General features: G+C 44.4%; 1 protein-coding gene and 1 long non-coding RNA gene across 2 annotated transcripts; both read left to right on the forward strand.

The window, feature by feature from the left end:
- Nucleotides 1–846: 846 nt before the first annotated feature.
- On the forward strand, nucleotides 847–8,195 carry LOC119386007 (methyltransferase-like protein 25B). Its single transcript, XM_037653361.2, has 7 exons — nucleotides 847–852; nucleotides 1,278–1,322; nucleotides 1,457–1,584; nucleotides 2,826–2,962; nucleotides 4,500–4,629; nucleotides 7,171–7,358; nucleotides 8,047–8,195. The coding sequence occupies exons 1-7, from the start codon at nucleotides 847–849 to the stop codon at nucleotides 8,160–8,162; spliced, it is 750 nt and encodes a 249-aa protein (XP_037509289.1). The 3' UTR covers nucleotides 8,163–8,195.
- A 4,836-nt stretch (nucleotides 8,196–13,031) lies between these two features.
- Nucleotides 13,032–25,341, forward strand: LOC119387546 (uncharacterized). Its single transcript, XR_005182525.2, has 4 exons — nucleotides 13,032–13,150; nucleotides 14,111–14,248; nucleotides 23,478–23,541; nucleotides 25,247–25,341. It is a non-coding gene; the product is annotated as an uncharacterized LOC119387546 (long non-coding RNA).
- The last annotated feature ends 1,756 nt before the right edge of the window (nucleotides 25,342–27,097 follow it).

Consider the following 27,097-nt stretch of genomic DNA (forward strand, 5'->3'; position numbering starts at 1 on the left):
CTATCAGTGTACAGCGTAACTTGCTTGTACCTTGCCTTTTAGGGGCGAAGCTCCTTAAGGCAGCACCCGTTCGTCCCTCGTAGTAGTGCGTAACCAGTCGTAACGCTAGTACCAGATCTTGACCTCCAAGGTGGTGCCGTTGGGAGATTTTTCCTGTGCGTTGTTGAACAATAAAAAATTCGCAGCGTGCGCGTTAACTAAAAAGCCGAATTCTTCTGTCTCTCATTCCCCATTAGCAGCCATGGCACGTTCCAGTAGGAAACGTTAGTAGAAGTAGAAGTGTAAGTGTTAGCTAAAAGCCGACTTCTTCTGTGTCTCATTCCCATTAGCAGCCATTGTTTACCTCCAAGGTAGTGCCTGGTGAAATTTCTCCTGTGCGTGATTAAACAATAAAAATGTTCTTCAAAACACCGTTGATTGATGAAATAAACCAACGAAAGACGCCAGATGTTTTCTAAAAGCAAAACGAAAGAACGCCAGATGTTTCTAAAGCAAAACGAAAAGACGCCAGATGTTTTCTAAAGCAATGGTATTCTAAACAATGAAAATTCACAGCGTACATGTAAAATTAAAGTGAGCTGCAAGTCGTCATAACTCATCGAACCTTTAGTATAAACGCGCCCGATCTCACGTTGGTGATGATGTACTGGGCAGAATTCACGGAAGATTCATGGTTTACCGATGAACCTCCGCAGCTTTGCCCACTCATCATCATTCACTCCGTGGATATGCTGTGATTTTTCATTTTTCTGGGCACAGGTTCGCCTAAATAAAACGTTTAGTCCTGAACAAGCCGACTGCTGCCTTCGTCCACGTCACCACCCTGTGACAATATAGTACTGTTGCATGGAGGTATAGCAACATAAACAGCAGAAGTTTTTAAGCACAAAATTTACAAAAATGTTTGCGGCTTCTCCACCCAACCTGGAGTTTAGATCTGTTACTGAAGTTTAGGTAAGTGGGGAATTATTGAATCAATACTGGTGCATTCAAATGGTGGATCGACTCCAGATTTGTTGTGGACGTGGACGGCTAATCCGTGGATAATCTGCTCTGGTTCCACGATATGTAGCTTTTTCTTGTATTTTGCGCTGCCAAAAAAACTTTTGCTGTCGGAGTTACTATCTTCAGGTTATGCATGGTTTTTCAAAACGAATAACGTTACAGTTTAAAATGCGTGCGTATCATTTTTCACATTAGATACCAAACAAACGTGTTGTGTTACCCTTGTAGTTATATAATTTCACAGTATGACAACTTGGTTATTTTTTTTTCAGGTTGCAGAAAAAGCATGGGGAAGAGTGAAGTCTGGTGTGGAAAATGTAAGCACATAATTGCTGCCTTCTTGTGTTATTGGATTCTTGATGTACAAACAAACTCATGCTCTAGTTACCTGCACAACCTTTTTAAGCAGTTTCTTCCTGTCTCTCCTTTTCTATTCTTTTACCAATATCAGTTTGTGCTCGTTGGTCTTCATACGTGTGGAAATCTCGGCCCGTCGATGATTCAGCTTTTTGCCGACTCACCGGCTGCTCAGGGCCTTGTTTCCGTTGGCTGCTGTTACATGAAGCTCAACGAAGACAGGTATGTGATCTGAAGTTTCGTTACCTTTCAGAACATTTTGTCATGAGTAAACACTTCGAAACAGTCTTGAAACAAACTGCTTATGCAGTAAACTCTCAGCAAGCAGAAATTTCTTAAATGGAGTTTCTGCTGAAATGGAACAACTGCCCCTAACATGGTCGCTTTCGTAATTTAATTCTGCTCTCTTGTTCATCCCTCGGTAAACGGAACTCCTGACGCAACATAGTTTCCCGGTCCCTTCAGGTTCCGTTTAACGATAGTCTATTGTAGCTTGTGACAGGGCTATATAGAATACATAGCTTGTGTTTGTTACTATTGGCATTGAATTGACCATTCTAGGGGTTCTGCCCCTGTATCTTGCCTGCCAAGTTCTCCTTTACAATGGATCCCTTGTATCACTTCGAGATGAATGCAAAAACAGTTATAAAGAATTCATGCAGGCAAACAAAAGTTATTCGATTTACAACTTTTGAATAAAAGCAGCTGATGAATAAACATGTACCTTTTTTCATATCACTCAACCAGTGAGCACTTCTGCTACCTCTGATCAATTATTAGAAGCAGCAGGAGCAACTTTTGCAATTTAATGCAAAAGTTTGCAGTCATCGGTAGTAGAAACAGCGCGTTGCGGCCTTTCCATCCAAACTCGTTGACGCATTTTCCGATGGATGATTTGCCTTAGTGGTGTGCTCATTGTGACATCTGTGGATTTTTTCAACCATAACAGGTGATAAACGTTTACATCGCGTCATAGCTGTAACTGAAGGACGAATAAACAAAGCAAGGACCTACAGTCGGATACAGTTTAAGAAGGCAGGAGAGGACCCACCCAAGTGATTTAAGCATTCCCGCGGATAAAGAAATTGTCCCACTCACGAAGAAAGAATTTCTCCCACTCATCTTCTCGGCCACATTCTCCAACGGCAGAGTCACGGGCCGTCCAGCCCATGACATGCCAATGCCATGAGAAGATGCCCCTAGTGCTGTTGTGTGCCACCGAGCCCTGTGTAACGCGATGCTGCCGATACCTTTATCTAGTTTTAACAAGCTAAAAACACATTTTAACATTACAAAATAACGACTACATGTAAGGCACTATCATGTACAGTATTCTACAGTGGCAGAATCTGTATGGCTTACATATACAGATTTGGAATTATTATCATTGAGATACCACTGTACTTTCAAATGATGCATTTTGAAATTAAGTTGGCTTCATCCTATGACATTCAATTTGCCAGATGTGAAGGAATGGAAAGGAAAATGGCATACCCTATGAGCAGCCATGTCTGTGCCCTGGGAAAAGTTGCTGCACTCAGCTACCAAGCACGAGAGGTTGCTTGTCATGCTTTTGAAGTGTATACCAGGAAATTGAAAGGTAAGGCTTTCTCTTGCACGGTTTCTGTTTCTTATTGTAATTATTTTTATCAATGCGTAGAAAGCTGAAACGACCCACCTAGGCAGGTTTGTACAACATGGACACTTGTACTAAAGCAACATTTGTGTGAGTAGTTTTTTGGTGAAGAAAGAGTGATTAGTTCCTACTTGGCATGTTAATCCGTTAGTCCTTGGTGTGATTTTTTTCTTTCTTAAATTTGATATAAGCTTTCTGTTGACTGTACCGTTACTGCTTACTAGGGATGGGCGAATAGTGAATTTGAGGTTCGAAGCGAATAGTGATTTGGTCGAATAATTTCGAATAGAATAGTTCGAATAGTATTTACTGCATATTATTAAGAAAAATGAGCATTTCTGTCATGACCCTTGCACACATTTTTAAGGATTGGAACTAGGTATGAGGGAATGACACTTTTTTGGTTTGAAATGAAGCAGCCTTGAATAGTATCAAGGTTTGAATAGCAGTAGGGTGCAAGTTATAAGTGGACGTTACAATTTAAAAATTACTATACTTAGCGCATATAAGCCTATATAACACGCTTTTAAACTTTAAAAAGTATGTACATTTAACCTTGAAGTGTTGCTTCGCGGCAGTGCAGATTTCCCCTGAATGGGTTGTTTCACGGCACAGCAACCAGACGCTGCAGTGAAACAACCTTTACAGGGGGTTATGTGCGGTCCAATGTATACATATATTCATTTCGAATACTTCGAAATTTCGAATAATATAAATTCGTATCGAAGCGAATTCGAATACTGTAATATTTGTTCGAATATTCGAAACGCCCGAATATTCACCCATCCCTACTGCTTACTATTTATATTTTGTATAAATATGAATAGTAAGCAGTAAGTACCGTCAGTAGAAAGCTTATACCAAATTTAAGAAGAAAATAATTTAAGAAAGTAAATATGAAAGTATGAAATATGATTTTGGATAGTGTTCAGCAGAGCCTTCCTGGTCTTTCATGCGAAAAGGGGGAAGAAGGAAACATCAGAAATAATGTATAATTCAGACTATAAATAAAATACGGCATTTTCGCTTAACCTAATTAACTGTGTGCATATAAAAGCTACAAATTCATAAATGACACTTGAATAAATGCCATACAGCTGCTTGGCACAGTCTAACCAATTTTATTGTCATAATGTATACAAACTGCTCACTCTAGATTGGTTGGAAACAAAGGGTTATGTATATAACTTGCCATGCAGTGTAAAAAGTGCAGTGCTGAAATGAAAACGTCTGCTGCATTAGCTTAATCTTACTTAAAGCACAAAAGGTACAAATCTTGTGCACTTTATCTATTGCTGACACCTCATATTTAGTTGCAGTGTTTACAGACTTTCTCTAAATGTCATTTGTTTCATTTGTGGTATGCAACGCTTGGGTATTGGGGGCACAAGGGGTTACTTTCACTACCGCTCCTTAGAAATACTGCATGGCATTGTTACTCAGTGTAAGCTTGGTGTTTAACCAGTGGCCTGTCGTATTGCTGCTCATTTTATGTGAACAGAGTCACCATTGGCACTGAAAATCCACTGCTATCGAGCCCTGCTGGAGAGACTGATTGTGGACCGGTACGAAGACCAGAGGCACTGCGGCTTAGGATCAGTCAAGCACGCTGCTAATTTGACATTTTCACAGTGGGTATTTTCTCTGTAATCACTTGGTTGCATGAACTCTCTGCTCTGACGTTAGCTTTCTCAAGGTTATGAAAAACCTGAAATCGTCGCCCGTTGAAGCAGACAGTGTGAACATTTGAAGCAATGCTACATACCACTTGTCCCTTATAAGTACAGTACTCACAAATTAAAACGTGATATAAAACTTTTTAGTATAACGACTTGTATGCGCAATAGACCCTTTTCATAATTGTAAAGCTAGCTTTCCTGCCATGCAGTTTGCCCAAGTAATGGCGGCTAGTCACTTACTGCAAACAGCGTGTTCTAGCGCATTTTGCTTACGATATGACGTGGAAAATGTAGACTCGGCTCTCTTGACATAAATACGCATAATAGACAAGCCTCAGCACGTGCAACTAGGACCTCGTCTCCACTCTAAGCAAGAGAGGTGCCGCCATTAGTTGTTCAAATATGCAGCGCAGAGAAGCGCACTTGCGGATTATGAAAAGGGTCTATTGCTCGAGATGTTGAGATGTCATGTTGAGATGAATCTGGTCTCTAAAGACAGGGCCGTACCCAGAATTTTTTTCGAGGGGTGTTTGTGTGTAGAACGGCTAACTTTGGCAACTAGTGGTTGCTGTGAAGGTGTGCAAGTATTTTAGTGTCATTCGAAAGGTTAAAGCATGCAAAAATTTCGGGGGGTGTCAGAACCCCCTAAGCCCCCCCCCTTAGTTACGGCCCTGTCTAAAGATAGTGTTGGCTCTGACCTACGCATTCTAGTTGAAATTACGCCTATATGACACGGAATATTTCAATCCGTGAGTACTGTACAGCTGTAAATGCCCTGTGCTGCTGCGCTGAAAATTTCTAAGGGGACAATGTAAGGGCTTAAATGAGACGTGTCCACATGCATTGCATGATGTTCATAAGTAGTGACAGGTATAACATATATGTGTTTTCAATCTACACAGACTTGCATTCTGTGACTGAATTTTAGGCGTATCTGTGTCTTGAGCACTTGCACAAAGCATGTGCGCACACCCATTGCAGTATGGTTCCTGCGGCATGTTGTGCAGTTGTTCTTGACTGTCGGTGGCTATGGAATTACACTCTCAGTGTATTCTTTAACACTTACGTTTATTTCAGAACTGTCACTTTAGAATTGCATCTCTCTCTTTTTTAACCCTTTGCGGTCCAAAACCTTTACCCACTTTCCGGCTCTAGCGGTCCGAAACTATTTCGCCAGTTTCTGGCGCCGCGAATAAAAACACAAGCTGTGGAAAAGAAACGCACAGGATATTTATTTTTGCTCCTGCATTCTGCAGGCAACTCTTTTAGTGATATTTGGGCAACGTATGATACCGCTCAAAGCATTCCCCTGTGTGCAGGCCAGGGTTATTACTGCAGGTTTCCACCGCCGCCGTCGTCGTCTTCGTCACTCACTTCTGTCGAATCACTGTCATCACTGTCTGGTGGAGGCACGTAATTCTCTTCCTCACTAAAGTCATCCTCGCTTTCGCTAAAAGCACCGCCGTAAAACGCACGCGGTGAAAACGTGGCCATGCTTCTCAGCGAACCGCGCGCGCGAGTGGGTACGCTCTAGGCCCCGTGCTGATCATAGTGCTGCACCCTAGTGTCAAAAAAGTAAAACCTCAACAAACAAAGCTCACTTATTCCTCAAGAGATGGCCCTTCATGTATACAAAAAATGCGCGCGACTCGCGGTGAGAAAACAGCAAAATTTAAACCACGAACACCCTTGTCGGGCGGGGCCCGACAGCGGACCGCTACGGCCGTGTTGCGTTGTCGGGCGCTGCCCGACAACGGACCGCAAAGGGTTAATGCTTTCTATATTACAACTGTTTCTTTTATCATTCACCTTCGTTGCCCATATATGGCTAGAACTAAACTGATACCTGCTTAATGTTATCGAACTGATGTTGCTTGACTGCTGTTTGATGTCACCAACTGTGTGTAAAAGTTCATACCACCCACATTGTAGATGCTGATTTCTTCTTGGTTGAATTGGTTATAAATGAGGAATTATGTATTAGTCAACCAGTCTTGACTGCACTGAGCAGCCGTGTGCTCATGATCATGCATCAATTCCAGCATGTAAATGGTGGCATTGTTAATTGAGATCAGTATCAAAAATATCTATTTTTGTAACTTCTTGACACATCGACTTTTATCTTAAAAGTAGAAATTTGCGTGTAGGCAGCTCTATATCTATTTTATCTCAAACTAGGATTTGTGCACAGTCTAAAATTTGTAGCCATTGGACTTCAGAAATGTACTGCTGTGTGCCATTTTAAATTGTACAATGTATCATATGCACTGCCGAGTTGGACTTCATTAGTAATACCTCGGTTGCATTGTGCTGTTTCTGTCATGGCTAATCTCAACCGAGTTACACCATGATCACAGGCACCCACATGGCACGACTATAAAGTGCTCCCATGCGTTCATGCTCACTGTTAAGGAAGTTGAAGCTTGGGAACCATTCAAGATATCCAGGTTTAATCTAAGCAGATTCTCCGTTCGTGTGGCCATGCTTCTATAGGTATGCGAGAAAAGCTCTGGAGAAGTTTCCGTTGCCTCTGCCTGATGAAGATCTGGATTTGCCCGAGCTGGAGCTTGCAATGAACGAGTGGCAGCGTGTTGTCGTCTTCTACTCCTTGCGTCTCCTTCTGGCCCCTGTCATTGAATCTCTGCTTCTCGTCGACCGCATGCTGTACCTCTGGGATCGCTGTGAGTCTTATTCTTAATGTTGCTATGATTTCATATGTTGCTCAAATGCATGGGTAACCGATGTTATTATATGCACTAGTGTTCAAAACAATGAATCCCAGAAACTGTATGAAAATAGAGTACTATTTGTTATAAATTAAGCCGTTTGCACAAATTCCATGCACGCTCTGCACTTGTAGTATTTGCAACTTGTCATTGTCGGAGTGAGTGAGTGAGTGAGAACCTTATTGTGGTCCAAAAGTGGCAGAAGCTGAACGCGACTGGAGGTCCCGCTAGCTCAAGCATGTCTGCTTGTAAAAAAAATTTTGGGACAAGCTCAAGTGCCAGCTTTTCTCAAACTTACGGAATCGGTGCTTCAAATTCACGCAGACCCTACCTTATTCACTGAAGGACAAGACTGTGCGTGAGGCTAACATATTTCACGAGTTAATTTTGGGAGGATGTCTTCACCTGCGATAGATGCTAGCTTTAATAAATGGCCTTCATCCCACAGCACCCTTGGAAATGGGCTGATGATGGCTCTGTATTTGTGTGTTGTGCTGCTCGTTACAATATATTGTCTACATTCCACCATTTGTGATGCACACATTGTGTGTCAGAAGCGGTGGACACTGCTGCACCTGATAGTGAGTGTTAATAGTTGGTTACTGTGCATCCTCCACATTAGTGCCACTTGGTTGCTCTGCAGGCATACCGAGCTGCCTTTTGCCCCTGTTTGAACCCTGCCTCTCACCAAGGAACCTGGTATTGCTGGCATTCAAAGAAAACAGTCATAGAGGCGAGCAGCATTTTAAAGATGTATAGGTGTACAGATAATAAATTACGTTTTAGGTGGTATGCTGCTTTCTTGTGGTGCTTCTTGAATCCAAGTGTGGGCCTTTGCTGTGTTCGGGGTTGATTGTCACAGAAAAGTCCATACTTCTGCCAGCAACTAACATACCGTTGTTGATACAGTATGTTTTCAATAAATGAAACCTCAGTATATCGGAAAAATGTGTTCAATTAACAGGAGTTTTATTTACAGAGAAAGGTGTCTAGTACTATTTGTCTACAGCCTCTTGACATTGTTAGATATGTTAAGAATAATGAAGTGAATGTATCAGCTAGTTTGTCCCGGTGTATGGGATGCAGTGGGTAGCTGTTGGGTGGACTAGGTTCTGTTGCCTTCGGTTTCTAAGATGTGCAAGTGACTTATTAAAGAAATATAGTTATTACTGATCGAACTGGTGGCCGAATAACACGTAGTCATGCAGGTAGAGTCCTTGTAACGTTTTAATAAAAATGGCTTTCTGGATAGAAAAAAAGTGTCGCATGACTAATATTCCAGATTGTCAATCTTCTGAGAAAGAAATCCTTCATAGCACTCATCTGCGGTTCCATTTACAGAGAATTTGTTTGAAGTTTGGTTCTGTTTAACTGACATTTTTTTTCCATTACCCAAATACAAGACAAGCCAAATAAAGGACCTATTCCTTTTAATGTACATAGTATAATTTACTTAGATTCAACTGTATTTTCATATATTTTGAGAGCTTTCTGTTGCACTCCTCAGAGGCTCTCAGTTTTCATCAGATAAATTTATGATGTATTTCATAATTTAAACATTGCAAGATTTGCAGTAGTAGTGGGAATTTGTAGAAGTATAAAACGCTCTTAATAAATTAGTTGGCATCTAATGAACACGCGGTCATAACAAATACTCTTGGATATGACAAAAGGATTTGCATTTTCAGTATATATTCATTAGAACTAATAAGCTCGACAAGAATTATGCTAGCTGTGTGATCTTCACTTTCTCTTGTAAAAGCTAGTAATACTACAGCCATTACATTTTGATTTTGTGCTTTAATCTAACATGCAAATCAACAGTTTCCGTACAACTAGCTTCATCTCCACCCTTGTGAAAAAATTTGTATTTCCAGAAAATGTGGCATTTCAGGACAGAGATTTCACCCTAGTTGGGTTTGTATTTAAGAAATATCATTGTTAAAGGGGCCCTGCAACACTTTTTTAACATGGTCCGAAAACGCTGCCGATCGGTAGTCTAGGCTCCTGAGAACATGCGAGCGAAACTTTATAGAGCAGCACACGGCCTGGAATTTACAATTAATTCTCAAAGTCGGCTAGAAATCGTTCCCTCTTCACTCGACAAATGATGTCATTCATATAACCAAATTCACGGTCATTGGCTGATTTTTTAGCATCGTGAGCTGCATAGTTACGGTGGCCGCTGCGAGAGGCCGCCATGTGCCCGCGCACACAGAAGAAAAAAAAAAATCACAGCATAGCCACGAAGTGAATGATGACGAGTGGACGAAGCTCCGGGGGATCATTAACCGTGAATCCCCCTGTACATTGCCCACTCGATCATGCAAAGACTCGACAACACGTGTGTACAGTATATGGTGTTGAGATGTGGGCGGCGTTTTCCTTTCATTATGACCGCCTTATGATCGGTGAAATGTAAAGCCAAAGGTTCTCGTATGGGATCCAACCTGAAATTTGAGAAGACGAGTTCAATGCAAGTCCCTCTGATCGAGCCTAAAGGAAGTGCGGAGCTGAGCAGCCTTCTTTGTTTCTCTTTCTTTCCTCCTCTCTTTTTTCCTTTTTGTTTCTTGCACTTTAATTATCTTTATTTCTATTTGTGTTCCTATTTTTTATTTCTTTCTCTCTATTTCTCGCTTGCTTTCTCTTTTTCAATATTTATATGTGGCTATGATCATCATCAACGCGCGAACAAGAGGAAGAAGACTTCTCTTTGGCATGAGCGCGAGCGCTTCCAGTACTAGCGTGGCTACAATGGACAACGGACAAGCCTCGACCCTAAGGAGCTTTGCCCCTTAAAGTGCTGAAGGTCGTGACACACGCATGATGTAACTTTTTTCTTCCTGCCATCCCTCCCTGCTTAGCTTCCAGCACGCTCGTCGGGATGAGAGAAGAGAGAAAGCAACTACAGCGTGCGACAAATCTAACTCCACTCGTACTTGACGGATTCTAAAAATTTTTGCGGCTGTCGGTTTATGAAGCAATAAACTCCTGTAATAAAGCCATTCGATGGTTACTTGGAAAAGTGTTGCAGGGTCCCTTTAATATTTGTCACAAGACCAAAGGGATGCCAAAAACAGGTAAAATTTATTATTGTGTTGAGAAATGGGGATTTGATATGGTCAGATATTCATGTGAATCGAGATTTAGTTTAGTAGAGTGTGGCTCTGGGCTAGGTGGTGTCGGTGATGCATAACTTCGTTTTGTGCCAAATCAAAGTAGACAGAACACGGGAAATGCATCTCGTCATTCTGTGTACCATCTACCTTGATTTGGCGCAAAACAAAGTTGTGGATCTACCTAGATTTAGTGCTTGTGATACAATCAAATTAAGCGATGCATCATTCACACAAACATCACATTCACTGACAGTGATTTGCTGGTAAGAATTAATGCAAATAATTGGCTAGCATATTGACCTTTATATTTGGTGAACACCATCTAGGAGCCACCAGATGAAGTTTTGCTACAAATCACATACGCTGGAACAAATTTTCCACCTCACATGTCAACATCGACCTGGTAGCCCCTTTTGCATCAATCCAGTTTGTGCAGGTACCAAGCACAAGCTAGTATTCATGGAAAATTTGTAAGATTGTATTATTTTCAAGCTTTCATGCGGAATGCACAAGATGAATGCACACTTCGCAGCTATGGCCGAAGCTCTGTTCTAGGAAGTCACGTTTGAAGCGTGCGTCGGCTCCTCCCAACTTGGCAAGACGACGTTCCCCGCGGCGAGAGTCTGCCTCTGCTGCTCGAAGGTCAGGGTTCTCATGTCTGCGTTGGCGTTTAGCTGCTGCTTCGTTCTGTCGAAGATCCGGATTAGCTTGTCGTTTCCTACGTTTGTACTGAGCTTGTTGGGCCTTCAGCTGAGGGTTGGCTTGTCTGCGCTGACGTGCGGCTGCCGTTTGGGCTTTGACGATGCTGGGGTCGTCTTGCCTGCGCTGCCGAGCGGCCACTGCTTGACGAGCCTTCAGTTTTGGATCAGCTTGTCTGCGCTGGCGTGCGGCCACCGTTTGGGCTTCGACGAGGCTGGGGTCAGCTTGCTTACGCCGCCGAGCGGCCGCTGCTTGCCGGGCCTTCCGTTCCGGGTCGGCTTGGCGCTGCCGATCGGCCGCTGCTTGTTGGGCACGTACAGCTTCATCGGCCCTGCGTCGCCGTTGTCTCTCACGGGCTAACGCCCATTCTCGCTCCTTTCGAGCTTGCAGTTCAACGTCGGCGAGGTGTTGCCGGGCTTTCCGCCTTATATGCACATCGATGGCTACGTCGTCTGCTATGCTTCGGGAAAGGCTATGCAGCGTTTTCTGTACATCTATCGGGACATTCATGACTTGGCCGCTGATCTCGTACTGGCCACTGCCATGCGTTAAGTGTCTAATGCTCATAAACGGGAGTCGTGGAGTGATCAATCGTTCTTCTACAGGGTTCAGTGCGGCTAGATCGCTTGGTTTGGGTACGTAGAGGTAGCCGTGCGTTGCTCTGATTGCAGCGACCCTCCCAGCTATCAACGAATCTTTGCATGTTGAGCAAACCACAAAATCACTGTAATCTGTTCGCGATGTTGCTGGGAATTCTTGTTGCAGCAGTGCGATGGCGTTGTCTCTCGACCGTGCACTTCGTATGTTGCCGATTTTCGTCAACGCATTGTCAAAGCACAGACGGTCGCACACTTTGCAGCTATGGCCGAAGCTCTGTTCTAGGAAGTCACGTTTGAGGCGTGTGTCGGCTCCTCCCACCTCGGGCAGACGACGTTCTTCGCGGCGAGCGCCTGCCTCTGCTGCTCGAAGTTCCGGATTGTCTTCTCTTAGTTGGCGTTCAGCTGCCGCTTCGCTCTGTCGAAGATTCGGATTAGCTTGTCGTTTCCGGCGTTTGTACTGAGCTTGCTGGGCCTTCAGCTGCGGGTCGGCTTGTCTGCGCTGCCGAGCTGCCGCTGCTTGCCGGGCCTTCCGTTCCGGGTCGGCTTGGCGCTTCCGATCGGCCGCTGCTTGTTGGGCACGTACAGCTTCATCGGCCCTGCGTCGGCGTTGTCTCTCGCGGGCGAGCGCGCGTTCTCGCTCCTTGCGAGCTTGCAGTTCAACGTCGTCCATCGCAGAAACAGAGATATTTCCTGAGCCAACGCGCCGTCTTATTTGTTGTTGTTCCTTGAATCCTTGTTCCTTGAAGGCCATGAATCGGATGGCGCCTTTTTTAAAGAATTCACTTCAGGAAAGGGTTTTAAAAATGAATAGTTTATGCGTTACACATTAACGGTCACTTGGAGAAGCCTCGCGGGCGAGCGCACGTTCTAGCGAGCTTTTCCTGAGCGAACGCGCCGTCTTATTTGCTTTACCGCACGGATCTAGCACGGAGGAAGAAAGTTCCTTCCTCCGTGCTTTACCGTGACGGGTTAGACGACAGCTAAGAAGACGCCGACAGCCCGAGCGCAGATGCTTCGCACCTAGAATTCCTAAAACAGGAAGGCTACCTAAAGTCCCTACAAAGGAAAAAAAAAAATCTAGGGACTTTAAGGAAAGCAAAAAACTACGCCTATCTATGGGCGTCACGGCGCTGCTTACCACTCCTCCGCTTGCTTTCATCTCTATGCTTCGCTTCCGGCCTATATATACCTACGCGCTCTTTCTCCGCTGCATTCGCCTGTCGGTTCCAAACCTCCAGGCTTTTGCATGCTGCCGAACGTCACGCTTGTTTTGATGTAGACTCCATGCGTTTCTACGAGCGTACTTACGCTTTTGCGGGAACTCTTTGTGGTACGTACTTTGTAGTAAACGCCGTTGCTGTTTCTTTTCTGCATGTCATGTAGTTTGCGAGAACTTGCAAATGCGACATTCCTGGTGCGTTTTTTTTTTTTGTACTACAAAAGCACGTGCTTTGTGTGACAGCACGACAATCACCTACCCGCGTGCGCATCGCGAATTTTAGCGTTCTCCTTGCAGGCGGAAATTTCAAGAGCTCGTATGAGAACATAGGCTTGCCGGCGAAATCGTATGCGCAGTGAACCGTCTCAGGCCCTGCAGAAACAACTGCATGTTAATTGTAAGTTGAGAGTCCATCATAACTATTCGTGAAGAAACAGCGTTGGGCGCGCGGTAACATTGTAGCACACTATTAGCAATCGTGAATGTTAGTCTGAATAGCCCGTGTGAACGAGTATCGAATCTAGGTTGGTTATCTGGCATGGTAGCGTTCAACATTCCCCCTGATAAAGCGTTCCGTAGCGTCGTTTGCCGAAGCGCACGCATCGTGACAGCGTTGTAAAAGTTATGGTTGTCATCAGTGCAGTGCATACGCACGCATCGGAGCTTTTGGATGCCTTGTGATGGTGTTATAGATGCAAAACGCGGCTTTCATCGTGCATTAATCGAACAGGACATATGCAGTGATAGCGTCGCCCTGACGCCGAGTAACCGCGTCTATTTTCTCGCTGCTGTAAATTTACTGCTCGTTTGAGACGCGTGTTTGGTGTGGCCTGCGATTTTCCGGAAATAACGTTAATCACGTTTCCGAAATTTCTCTTCACGCTCGATATTGCAGCTGTTTGAACAATTGAATTGAAAGGTTCGTAAACGCGTCCCCCCACGAAGGTTGATTTTAACGAGTAGTTAGCGTTGCTGCCAACCAGTAACTTTGTACACATTTTCAGTCTGTTGCCATATTTTGGGCTTTAGATATGAGAACTTTGGTTACAACGAGCGTACGTTTTGTTTCAGGTGCGTAATGTCCGGTGATTTAAGTACTTTGGACGATTGGGACCCACTGAGTGAGGAGTATTTCTCCGTGTCGTTCAACAGTTACAACCAAGGCCCGGGTGTCAACCTACCACTTGAGTGTTTGCCAGCGTTTTCTGAGTAATGATGTTGCTAGTTTTGTGGTCTGTAGTTCAATCACAGTGCAGCAACTTGAGTTGTTTACTTGGAAGAACTCATTTCTGTCTAGCCACATCTTGCCACTAATCCCTTGATCATTTAGAGGCCTATTTTGCAATTCGCATGAGTGAAGCTATGCAAAGAAGCATGGAGTTGACTATCTCTGAAAAATTTCTTAGAGGAATGGAGTGCATTATTACGAATGAAGTGAAACCTTGGCCATGACAACCTTAAAGGGACCGACAACCGACTTTTTTTTACCATATTTTTTACGGCACAATAGAAAGCTTCATAGTGTTTGTAGCTGCAGCGGTTAAACCCAAAAGCGCGTGTTTATTTTTATTAGCAGTATTTCTTGATCTGAAAAGCCCCTGAACTGTACGTACACTTCCCTTCCCCAGTGCAGGGTACCCCTTTCCCAGTGCTGTACCCCTTCCCCAGTGCAGGGTAGCGAACTGAAAAACTTCTGGTTAACCTCCCTGCATTTTACTTAACTTTTCTCTCTCTCTCTCCTCCAGCAATGCTGTGAAGCGATAGCGATGCCGATAGTCCTCCTCGCATTATGCTCAAGGTTTTGCTTTCACAGGAGTGGGTGAAACTGTCGTTAACCACCTTCATATTGACATTTACGACTGCTTTGGAATATAAAAAGTGGGCAGAATAAGTTTTCTTAACACTCGTCGTCACGCGAGGTCTCTTTACCGTCTCACGAGCTAGGCGCTCGTGGTCTCTGCAATTAGTTCTGGAACGCATCGCCAGAGGTAATCTCGGAGGCCGCGAGGCATTCTTCGTACTTTTCCAACATGTTGGCAGGTGCCGCTAGGCCCTTGGCTAACAACGTTCATGCTGCTGCTCATGAGCATTGGGTCATACGTCAAGCGAAGGCGGCACCACTGTTTTGCTCAGTGTATATGAATCCATATCTGCACATTTTACGTTAGAAAAGATTATAGTAAAAAGTGTACTGTATTTCAACGCTAATATAGTGACAATAGCATACACCAGTAAAAGGTCATGTGATAGGTACATGTGCATGTTCACTTTCTTGCTGCCAGAGGCGCCAGATGTAATTTTGAGTGGAGAAATAAAAACATAAATCCACATTTAGTGAGAAAAACGAACCCTGTTTTAGACAACACAATAGAGAATCATTCAATTAATGGGGTTATCTTAATTCGTGTTCTGAGCCGTTGTTGGTCCCTTTAAAGGACCCCTGACAGTGAATTTTTTTGATGACTGTTTTGCTGCAATTTGTAGCCTTGTCTGGTAATGCCGAAATTGAGTCGTGTGAGGTCTGAAAAGAGCGCTGCTCTCAGAACAGTCACAGTCACTCTGTCATGCAACAACACGTCTGGATTTATTAACCTGCTTTTACATCATGGCAAGCTCGCCAGTGGAATCTAATACATAGCTACTAACGTGCTAAGTAACCTTATACAATGCCAATACAATACACAGATAACATAACACACAAAATGTTTACTGCGAATGCAGCGTCGCCGACGTTAGACTCACCACGAGGGGCCCGCAGGAGGCAAGCCGCGGTATCGTCCCCCACAGACCCACCGCGGGAGACGTCCATCCTTGCACGCTACCTAACCCCAAAGAAACTTTCTGCTGTTTTCTGTGCACCGGTCTACCCTCGTCGATAGTGCAGCGCCGCCTCTCGTTTGGCGGCTGTTAAACCTAACTGCGGCTAATTCGCAAGACGCGCGTGCGCCATGAAGCGCAAACGACTTTGCAGGGGCGTGATAGCACCCCCACAATCGTAAATGCTCTAATTTATCATATAATTAATGCTAACATCACTAATTGTGACCAATTTTAGCGTCACCTTGAAACGTCTGCCTAAAGTTGTAAGAAACTGGCACTCCAAGCGGAGGAGCACCTAAGGCCACGTGTGCTCAAGTTTTGGTCACATTGACAGCACAGTTTTCAAATCGGGGCCCCGTGCACGGTGAAGAACGAACCGATGTGGGTGCTTTGGTACGAGTTCAGCCTCTTAAGAGTGTGTCCCTTCAGGAAAAAGAAAAGCATTCCTGGCATAAGCAGCCAAAACCACCCTGAGAGCAGCCCGACAACAGAGCGAGAGGGGTGAGGAACAAGGTACTGCCAACTCAGATGAGCACTCGCACTTACTTTAAAACCAATTTAACATAGCTTTAAGGTAATGTTCGCCACTAATAATTGGCCAGAAGTATCCACATATATACACCAGAGCACGCCTGTCTCGCGCCCAGGCTGCTGGCGAGCCGAGCGGATACTCTCGCACCCAGACCCTGGACTGCCACGGCGTGCTGGGTTGCGCCAAGTAAACAGGGCAAGCTGCAGCTCTGAGGCTTTAAAGTGCGAAAAAGTACCCGCTCACGCCGCTTCCACGTATAAGAGCTCGTCTGGGCACTACTGTGTTGTCTTTGGATGCCAAAACAAGCAGCGCCGCAGGAGGATATTCGCGCTGTCTGCAACGATCACAACGCTCCGCGGGAATCGAGCCGGTGCTGTGTTTTCAGCTTCGCTGTGAGTGGATAATTGTAATTCAAGCAGAAAAACTACGAGCCGAGTGAAAATGTGCGAGTAAGTACACTAACTGCGTGTATTCAAACAAAAAAAGGACCGTGATGCCCATCTATTTTACGAACCTAATTTGCGTGACACACAGCTGGGTTGAAGGCAGCTTTTGTGTAGGGGTGCACTTAATACATGTCAGCGCTTCCTTTGACGAAAATGTAGCGCACGGTAGTGCTTTCAAGCGCAAGGAAGCAGCATGCTTTGCCTCTTTCAACGCACTGTTAAGCTTTAGTGCTTTCGCTACGCCTTGAAGATTGCCAGCTTACCATTTACTACCAAATGGTAGTAAATGGTACGGTGCTCCTGAACAGCTGGCCAGAACTTTGTGCCTTCATTCCAGTGTTTGGTGTCCCCAAATTTATTTGTACACAAGGCATTCTCCGCTGCACAGAATACATATTTTGGTACTAAAGTAAAGAGTACTTGCGCCAATGTCCTTTACGTCGCAGATGCCGGCGTAGCGCTAGCTCAAATAGCGATATTTTTAGGATATTTACACAGCACCCATTTAATGAAACAGAGCGGAATTCCGCCAGTTAAGTTTGATGTTTGGTATCGACAGCCCCTCGATGATCCAAGTGCTCGCTGGCAACGCGAAGGAAGAGCCAGAGTCTGGTTGAAGGCAGCGTTTATTCACCACGACCGTCCGCACAGGCCGTGCCCAGCGAACTCTCCTCGACTCCCGTCTTCCAACGGGCATTTCCCTCCGTTGAAAAACAAACATACAAACACTACGTTTCCCCTCTCCTTGCTCTCAGCTAGGAGAAAAGGGATCCGCGCGACACTCTTTCCTCAGAACCACCCGCGTTGGCCATTACTGCCGACGGACGTAACCCGATATGCCGCTTCGGAGATAGCTTCTCCTCCTCTGTCGCTGCGGCCACATGGCTTGGACCTCGGCGCCTGCCTGACCGTTTCGAGAATCCGCTGCGGCGGTTAGCTTCCCCGGCACAAACTCTTCAAGCAATAATTCCGGGAGACCCGCCGCAGCTTTCGAGCCATGCATCTCTCCCGACGACCCCCTGTGGTGTCGGTGCCAGGATCCGTCTCGCTGCGACTTAAGAGGTCGCAAACATAGCGAGCAGCAGCCCGCTCACATATTCTAAGGCGCTCACACTCTCTGAGACTGACTCCTCCCCCCTGTGGTGTCGGCGCCAGGATCCGCCTCGCTGCGACTTAAGCGCTCGCAAACATGGCGAGCAGCAGCCCGCTCACATATTCTAAGGCGCTCACACTCTCTGAGACTGACTCCGCCCATTTCAATATTGGCTTAACAACGGTTTGCACAGTTAGGCTTGTAAAGCATCGTTGTTGCAGGATTGAAAGTGCGCAGAGCTTTCAAAAGGGATCAGTGAACGATACTGCAGCTGATACTCTTTAATAGCACGCATTTGTGAGCAAGACACATTATTGTAAGAGCGCTTGTGGAACAAAAATTACTACCCGCAAAGCGTACACTAATTGTAACTCGATGCATGTTGAAATGATGAGTTTTCACAAAATGTTTTGCGCAACATGAAATATGCGGCAACAAAACATCGTTTCACTCTTTCGCGATCTACACTGCAATTACGACTCACGAGTACTGCAGCGAGGACGAGTTTTTTTTTTTTACAAACGTAACAGCGTACGTACTTGACGAGGTTGCTTCCGCAGCCTGCTCGGCACGTACTGTACACATTGCATACTTGCATGAGCAAGGTGTTCTTGACGTTCCAATAAAAACAGCAAAAATGTCCAGGCTAGAAAAAAAAATGCGACACACACTCTCTGGTGGACTGAGTTCCGGAAGTTTCGCGTTTACTCTGTGTAGCGTCTGCTGGCATGGCAGTCCAGGGACATTGCTTAGTCGAGTTTGCGATAGGTGGCGCGACGCGCGATGCAAATATGCCGCTACGCATGGAATTCACTGTGTTCTGGTCTATAAGACAATCAGACAACATGAACATCTTGGGGTTTCAATATTGGTGTCGGGGGTTCTTTAACCACATCACTTAGGTCATGTTGACAGGTAGCTTGCACGAAATGTCAGTTTGGCTTTTAATAACACATCTGCCACTAGCTAGCTCATTTACCGCAATTCCTGCATTGCCAGTGGCTTATTGAACAAAAATGATTGGTGGAAATAATGGGGCAAGAACTTCGTGTCAATCAGTAGTTCTTGTTTTCGTATTTGACGTATTTGTTGCTTTTGACATGCCACTGGCAATGTAGGGCTGTGGTGAAGCACTGGCCTATTTTTGAATGTGTATCAAATTGTATGTGTTGTTTGCCATTGCTTGCAGTTTTGTGGTGCTACATGGCAAAGGAACTATTCAGGACTTTGTTGTTTGGCATACTCACTGCTTTCCCGTAGTTTTTTGCAGGCTGTCTGTTCCATTGAAATATAAATAATTGTAATTAAGACACTTGGATATCCCATGAAAAATGTATGTATTTGGAGTGAATAAGAAAAAATTGCACTCTATTTACCTATCCCACTGAGTCATATGCTGGGGAGTCTAATATTGAGATATGATTGATATTAGCGATGATTGCACAGATGCTGACAATCATTCATGTTAACTCGCGTCCCAGCAAGTTTCTCCCAACACTGTAACGGCTTGGATGAAGTACTTTGTTGTGTGATGTACACTGGCATTGTGAACGCAAACTTCGAAAAGTGTTAGTGTATAAGGAAGTGGCATAGGCATTAGCACGAACTGTAGTATATTTTTTGTGAGAAGCTTCACTTATGCAAATACATCAGTAAGGTCACTGCCGCATGTGAAACATCTGTATAACTGCACATTCAGAAGATAATACCCAGCATGTGAAACCTAGTTGCGTACACATTCAGAAAAATTAAAAATTTACTTGTTGTGGATGTAGAAGACATAGTATTAAGATTTGTCATGGCCAGCATTGAGCATTTTTTGGTTCTTATATTCCAGAAATATTATTGCAGTAACACAGCCTTGCTGCTGGTGCAAACTTTTGGTAATGGTTAATTGGGAACATTTGGAATTTTGAAATCCTGTTTTGAGAAATAGCACATGTCAAAAGCATAGCTTATAGCCGTAGTTTGATGAAGCACCACGAGATGTTGCTGCTATACTTGCGGATAACCTTTTTTGGCAATGAAGGGAAAGCTACAGGGGTGGAGCTTCTGCGCATGTACCCCTATCCAAAGTAGTCCGGTCTGGCGCGCGTTTCATCCCGCTGTGGAAAATGATGGCTGCGCGACATTAGTGTTGCATGGCATTTGCTTTTGGCTGCTTAGACGGCCATTTGTTAGTAAAGATTGTCGCAAGTTTCTGAGGCGAGTAGACGGAAGAGCCAGAATGAGGCGGATGCTCACCTAAAGATGCAGATGCCATTTAGCGTTCGAGGAATACATGTAAAAGGTGCGAACTTCTCACACGCGCAAAAACATGATATGGCAATGTATAAAGAAAACAATGGAACTCTCTCACAGCTGTGGACCAAGTCCTGTTGCAAGGAACTTACCGGAGAAAATGAAGGAGTTCTTTTGCATTTCTTGCGTAGAAAACATGGATGCAATTGTAGGACTACTTTCATTAGCGGTAGCACACGCGCGAGTTGGCTCTGTAGCCTTAGCTTCATTGCCAAGAAAAGCTGTCCACAAGTATAGTGTATGGTAACTCTGTATTCCATAAATGCCTTTTCACATACTAGAATAATGAACGCACTAAATTTATCTGTTACGCGATGCAGAAATCTTGATATATTTGTTGTGAATGAATGGATGAAGGACCCAAGTTTGTTGTGAGCATTTGCGAGCAGTGCCCAGCTTTTAGTCCCCTGTCATTCCCTAACTCTTCTGTGAACAGCATGTTTCAAGTGCACATAATAACAAAAAAAGGACTTCATAAATGAAAAGTGCGAGATAAAATTGCCTTACTGAAACAAAAGCAAAGTAAACTTCCTTATTTAACAGTTGTAATGAAAATTGATCTGTCATATGCATTTTCAAGTAGTGTGGCTTATACAACGAAGTTTCATTCCAACTCTAATTAAATTTGTCGTGTTTAATGGCCTGTTAAACCTTTCTGATAGGTTTAGTGTTTCTTGCTTAGTACTCCTAATGTCTTAGCATTAAGGGCGTAAATATTGTTTAACAAAGCGCAAAGCTCTAGGCCCGCCCTATTCCAAGTGCAAGAGCACTAGAATTTCTTGTATGCAAACCAGCATGTTCAGACGCTTCATACGATTTGATTTTGCCGCAAATGCATGCCTCGCTCGCCATCTTAAAACACTGTAGTATAGGCACCGGGCGCAGGGAGAGTTCGGACTGGTGGCGCCTCTATCGGTGGAAGCGGCGAACTAATGGCATGTGGGTGCCAAAAAGGGGCAGGCGCTTGTTGTGGGGACGTGGGGCTGGATGTTGACTGAGCTTCAATGTGCTCTCGTCACTTGTGTCCTGCGCTGCCGAAATGTAGGGGTGTGCGAATAGCGAATTTTAGAACCGAATCGAATACGAATCGAATAGTGATGACCCCGAATCGGATACAAATACAAATCGAATACTGTTCGAATGGTAAGGCAACCTTTTTCAAAGCAGTTCTAGGCTGGTAAGGTAACAATTTTTAAAACAGCCCAAGAATTCCACAACATTTCATTTGAAACAAATATTCACAAGCTTTAACAAAGGAACATTACGATTACTTTTAACCGAGAAAAAATGCCGCAATTATTTAAACTGCGGTGAGCGCGTACACAGAAGCAACTATAGAGCCTTCGAAATATTTTGGTAACTGCTCGCTGAAATATAGCAGTGACTATAGTTTTCGTGGTGGTAATTTTTCATCACCTTTTAAATAAATCTGATTCATAAATATTAAGCAAGTTTCATGGGTTAACATTATCATGAATGTCATGCTAGTGCATTGATGTTGTGTCATGTAGTGGATTGATGACAGTCACATCGGTGACACTGGTACTTTAAGCAAAAGTGCCTTCATCCTGTGATCAATATAGCGTCGATAGTTCTGTAAGTACACGGGCTGCATGCGTCTGGGTAATTCGGTCATAAAAACAAGAAAAGTTACCCCTCGCTGTTTCAATGTCTCGTTCCTTCGGGCATTTTTCGTCATTGTTGATTATTCGAAAAATATTCTAAAACTGTTCGGTATATCTAATATGCACTATCTGATTCGTTATTCGAAATTTTTGAATATTCGCACACAAATGCCTCGGGGAACCAAGTCCGAGCAGACATGTTGTGCTGTAGGCTGCACAAACAGCTATGCAAACATGGATAAAGCTGGGGAGTACGTCCAGTTCCATCCGATCCCGTGTGCAATCGCCGTCGACACCGCAGCCTTGCTTGTGTACCGGCCGCCAATGACGGCCTTCGTTGCATCAGGCTACGTGAAATACACAAACTGAAGATTACCATAGCTGTTAAAATATTAGGAATGGCGAAGCATCGAAAAGAAAACCAAACGGTAACAGGAGTGTGCAATTACAACTAAGGAACGAGTGCAATTGGCGAAGCATCGGGTTAAAAAAAGACGAAAAGTGAATGTGAGATGTACGCTCTCCTTTTTTAAATGTTAGGAGATAATGTTATTGTGTAGACAGAATAACAAAGTATTGGAAAAATGGAAAAGGTTCTACTTATATCTAGCTCCGCATCGTAGCTTATCGTGTTAAGTTTCGTCTGCAGGGCGCACTTGCAACGTAATTTGCACTCGTTGTCACCTTTATGTATTCCGTGATGTCGTGTGCATAATCTGCTTCGTGCAATCGGCGACCCTTATTTAGAGCAGACGCACGAAAATGCGTACGTCAGCTAATCAAGCCTTTAAAACCGCAGCGCAAAATAAATGGCAGCGCCATGGGTGCACTTGCACTGTCAGGACTCTCCTTCCCGTCAGGGGCCCTCCAGACAGCAGTGAGGAACAGCGAGTTCGGAAGTTAAAATGCAAAGATGCTTATTTTACAACATGTCGCCAATTGGGCCTGTCTCATTTGCAGTCCCGAAAGGGAGGAGGCATTGTGCCCCTACTGGTCCGCCTCCGAACCAAAACAAATGCCTGAAAGCACATCACCCCACAAAGAACCCGACTCGTTTGATTTTCCGACGGCGCTCCTCGGTGGGAAGACATGAAAGGGAAACGTGTCGTTATTTCTAGGTGACTTGGCGACCATTAAATGTGCCCATGACCGCAAACGACATCGCGGGAATCTCTCAGAAGCCCGGCGACGGGCCCTCTGAACACATGTTTGACAGTCGAACGCTACGTGCATTTTTCAAAAGAACACTGTTGCGGCCGCTTCTCTTTGCCTTGGGCGCCAAACAGCAAATGCAATAGCGTACAGCTTCGGATTGTTCAACAAGAAATGCTGCCGCTTCTCTTCGAATACGGTCCCCAACGTAACAGAGCATACTCCGCGTCATCTGCTTCATATGCCAGTGCTGCCCCTTGTGGCGCTGTTCACGAGGGGCGTTGCTGGTGCCTTACAACGGCCGCCCGGTGCCTATAGGAAAAGTATTAGGATGAGTATTAGGTCACATGTGTTCCATTAGTTCATCATGCATCGGAGCACTGTGCTGCAATGATTTGCATTTCGTGGATTTTAAATTTTCAATTGCAAGTGAATCTTGCAATTACAAAATTCCCCCCTTTTTTTCTAGAAAGGCCGAGGTTGTCAGATCAAGAACACTGTGTGTCAAAAATCTACCTGTGGAGATAACTGAGGTGAGGAATTGTGCAGAAAAAGTGGTTTTCTCTGCTTAGCGCACCAGTTCTTGTGCTGACGATGTGGACGAGGCAATGGGCATGGTGTGTGCTGGTGATTGTAAAGTGACTAAAACCTTCATGTAACGCAGCCGTAGAGGTCTCCTGCTACCCAAAAGGACCAAATTGCTCGTGTGAAAGCAGGTGCCTAGTTGCCTGAAAGAGAAGAAAAAACCAGTAATTGTCTTGAAAATATTGAAAATATTGTAGCAGGGTTGCAGCTATGACTATGGTGAGGTGTGAGAAGACGAGGCAGACGACGTGTCGGTGTTCTGAAAATAACAACTGCCATCTTGACTGCTGGACTATTCCATACTGTAAATAAGTTATAAATATATTCGCAACAATAATAAGGCCGATGTGAACAGCATAGATTTGAGTAGAAGTGTAAAACTGCATTAGGAAATATGTGCGACCTCGTGAAACAGATGCCGTATAAAGTTCTCTTCAGCCAGAAAGGCTTCTGAAGGTTTTGCAGATTTGCATCTCCACCACAAGCATAGGGGAGGGTCTGAAAGTTCTGGCCATGTTTGCATAGCTTTTGAACGGAGGGACGAGTTCGCCACTTTTTGGGCATAAACTTTTCAGTTTTGCCAAGTCTTCTCAATTTTTGATAAAGTTAGTGGTTGCAGGCTCGTACTACATTTTAGAAATGTCGTGCAAAACTTACAAGACAAATTAAATTATTGTGTATGTGCCCATAAGAAAGTGTATAACTTGTGCAAAACTAATTAAAAAAAAAAAGCTTCCTATGCTATCGTAGTTCATGGCTTGGAAGGTACTAATATATAACAAGCGGTTTGAGGAAACCTGGAAAAGTATGGGAAATTCAGAAAGCGTTATTTATTAAACATCCCTATGCGACATGCAAGACGCTGATGAAGAAAGGGATGTATTGCCTGTGGGACTTGAGCATTCAAATGGTCCTTGAGACTGAAGTGCATTGCTAATCAATATCTGGCCATTCAGGATCTCTGCTGGGGTTGAGAATCTGGGCTTGATTCCTAGCCACGGCAGCTGCATATTGATGAGTGTAAAAAAAGGCAAGAACGCCCATGTACTCAAATTTAGCTGTCCGCCCTTCCTTTCGAGGGAGCCACACTTCGAGAGGGATTGTCGCGTGCATGAATGTTACACATAGGTGCTTTTGTGCAGAATGTGCATAAAGAGGCACTCCTTGTAATGCCAGTGACCATAACGTGCAACATTAATACTTGATCCAATGCAGAGTGCACACTGCTGTCACTGGAAATGTGTTGTGAATCGTAATGGCCAGAGGAGAAAAAAAAAATTCAAGGAGAGAGGTCTCGTCATGTTATCATGATGTGCTCTTTCACTTCCGGCACCCTGGAGGACACAGCTGTGCCACTTGCAGATGCTAGCTGTGCCAAACGAATAGGGTGTTAGTTTTGGGAGTGAACACTTCTCCTGGAGGCATGGTAACGGAACTATTCAATGTTATCTAACTTGTTGGTTAATGAAGTCCTTTGAAAAATTATCTCAGTCAAATGCTCCCTAGACCTGTGGCACCTTGCAACTTCCAGTGTATAACTGAAATTTGTAATTGGACCCTGTGAAAATGGCCCTTCAAAACAAGGGCAAAGAGGTATTCTTAGCTCTTTGCAAGTGTATTTTGTGTAGACATGCAGGAAATAATCTATTTCAGACTGGCCTTAGGAATTTGTTTTCTGGCTGCGGAAAAGTGCTCGGCGCCCAGAGGCTCCAGCCAAGGCCAGAGTACCCAGACAAGACAGTCGGGTAAGGATGGGCCTGCTTCTGTTGTTTGCAGACAACCTTCATCTCTGTGGTTATCTCTCTTGTGCTCCTCGAGTTGCTCCTTGTGTGAAAGACACAACCACTTGACCGATTTGAATAACTTTTGTTGCACATGAGAGGGGAAAAAAAGTTGAATTCTAGCAACCTTAGGAAGCAGCATTTTGATTTAGGACGTATAATTGTTTTCAGAAATTGCTGGAAAATTGCTACGCTACAGAATAATCAAAGCAAGTAATTCATACATTCGTAACTGCACCAAAAAGCGATACAGTCGCCGACCATTTATTCGGACTCTGCGGGAACTGCAGAAAGGTCGGGATAACCGAGAGTCTGAAAAAAAAAGGATTCACCAGAAAAAAAGTATCTTTATTGGCCCAGTGGCCGGAAAAACTTGTCAATGCATGTCTGCACATAAGCACGCTCACAGACGACCAAGTCGGCCGGTATTTCAGCCAGTGTTTGACCATCACTGTAGGTTGTCGATAGCGCTGTAACAGCCCACGCTAAATCCACATTTGATAACGGTGGTGTGGGCGGCACTTCATTGGAGTCACTGTCCACCTGTGCTGGTTCAAAGACCTGACAGACGATCTCATCATAGTCCAACTTGGTGAAAACTTCTGAGCAACATCGGATTGAGGTCAGCCGTCTTCGACCTGGGGAATAATCGCGGCTTTCTTCGCCATCGTCAGTGTCTTGTAGTTACCGCATTTCTTCATTAGTACCGACGGTGCGGATGCAACAGGTGGCGTTGGAGCCATTTCACCAGATCAGGCCTCGCACGACAAGCAACAAATGAGAGAGAGGCACAAAGCGCGAGACGCAGATCAGACCTAGCCGCAGAAACACGTGACAACGCAAACCGTCAAACGTCGAAATGGAACGACGGCGGGCTAGTTTGTGCTGCAGCATTCGTAGTGTAGTTCTTTGTCCGTGTCGTACGCGCAGTCATTTTCAAACGCCACACCGAGCTGATTCAGAGCGTGGCTTGGCTTGGCTTGCAATTTGGTTGTGGTAGCCATTCAATGAATACCCTGCTAGCTAAAGCCGAAAGGCGACCATTATGTGCAGCTAACAAACATAGCCTTCGAGATCGGCAGTTGTAATTTCTGCGTGGATTTTTACACTGGCACGATCTCCAGCCATAGCCAGTGCAAACTTTCGGGTCTGGCAACCTAGCAAAAATATTGTAAACATTGCGGACAGCTTGTCATTGCGTTCGCTGTCACACTCGATCAGCCAGCTGGAGTCTGAAAGATCTAACAGCGCACTGTGGGGTGTCCGAATTTTCAGTCGTAAGTTTACATTACTTCAACGGGACGAGTGGTGGTGCTGCGAAGGTGTCCGAATAAACGAGCATGTCCGAATTTTCAGCATCCGAATAAACGGTCAACCACTGTATTTCTGTTCTGTAATCTGCACGGTGATGCTTGACTTGGACAATCTCAATTAGACAATTGTGGTCTAAATGTAGAGCTCGTGCGAAATTATTACAATGTTTAAGAGGCTTTTTCATAAAAAACAAACAAGAAGAGCTGTAAGCATAAGTTAAAATTTTTCTTCCATTTACTCGAGTCTAGCAAACTTAATCTTGTAAATGGAATAGACCTCATCAATTTAGGTTGAGTGGTTGCTGGAAAAGACAATTTCTTTGTCCCGATGTGTCTAGATATGAGCTCACCAGCTAAAACTGAGGAAGCTTTAGCTCAAACCCATTTTCAGTTTCCCTGCTTAGATGCTG

The sequence above is a fragment of the Rhipicephalus sanguineus genome, chromosome 3, assembly GCF_013339695.2.
Source record: "Rhipicephalus sanguineus isolate Rsan-2018 chromosome 3, BIME_Rsan_1.4, whole genome shotgun sequence".
In the NCBI taxonomy this organism is placed as follows: domain Eukaryota; kingdom Metazoa; phylum Arthropoda; class Arachnida; order Ixodida; family Ixodidae; genus Rhipicephalus; species Rhipicephalus sanguineus.

Coding starts and splice junctions, on each gene's coding strand:
- LOC119386007 (XM_037653361.2), top strand. Junction 2,963..4,499: donor GTATACCAGGAAATTGAAAG/GTAAGGCTTTCT, acceptor TTATGTGAACAG/AGTCACCATTGGCACTGAAA. Junction 4,630..7,170: donor GCTAATTTGACATTTTCACA/GTGGGTATTTTC, acceptor ATGCTTCTATAG/GTATGCGAGAAAAGCTCTGG.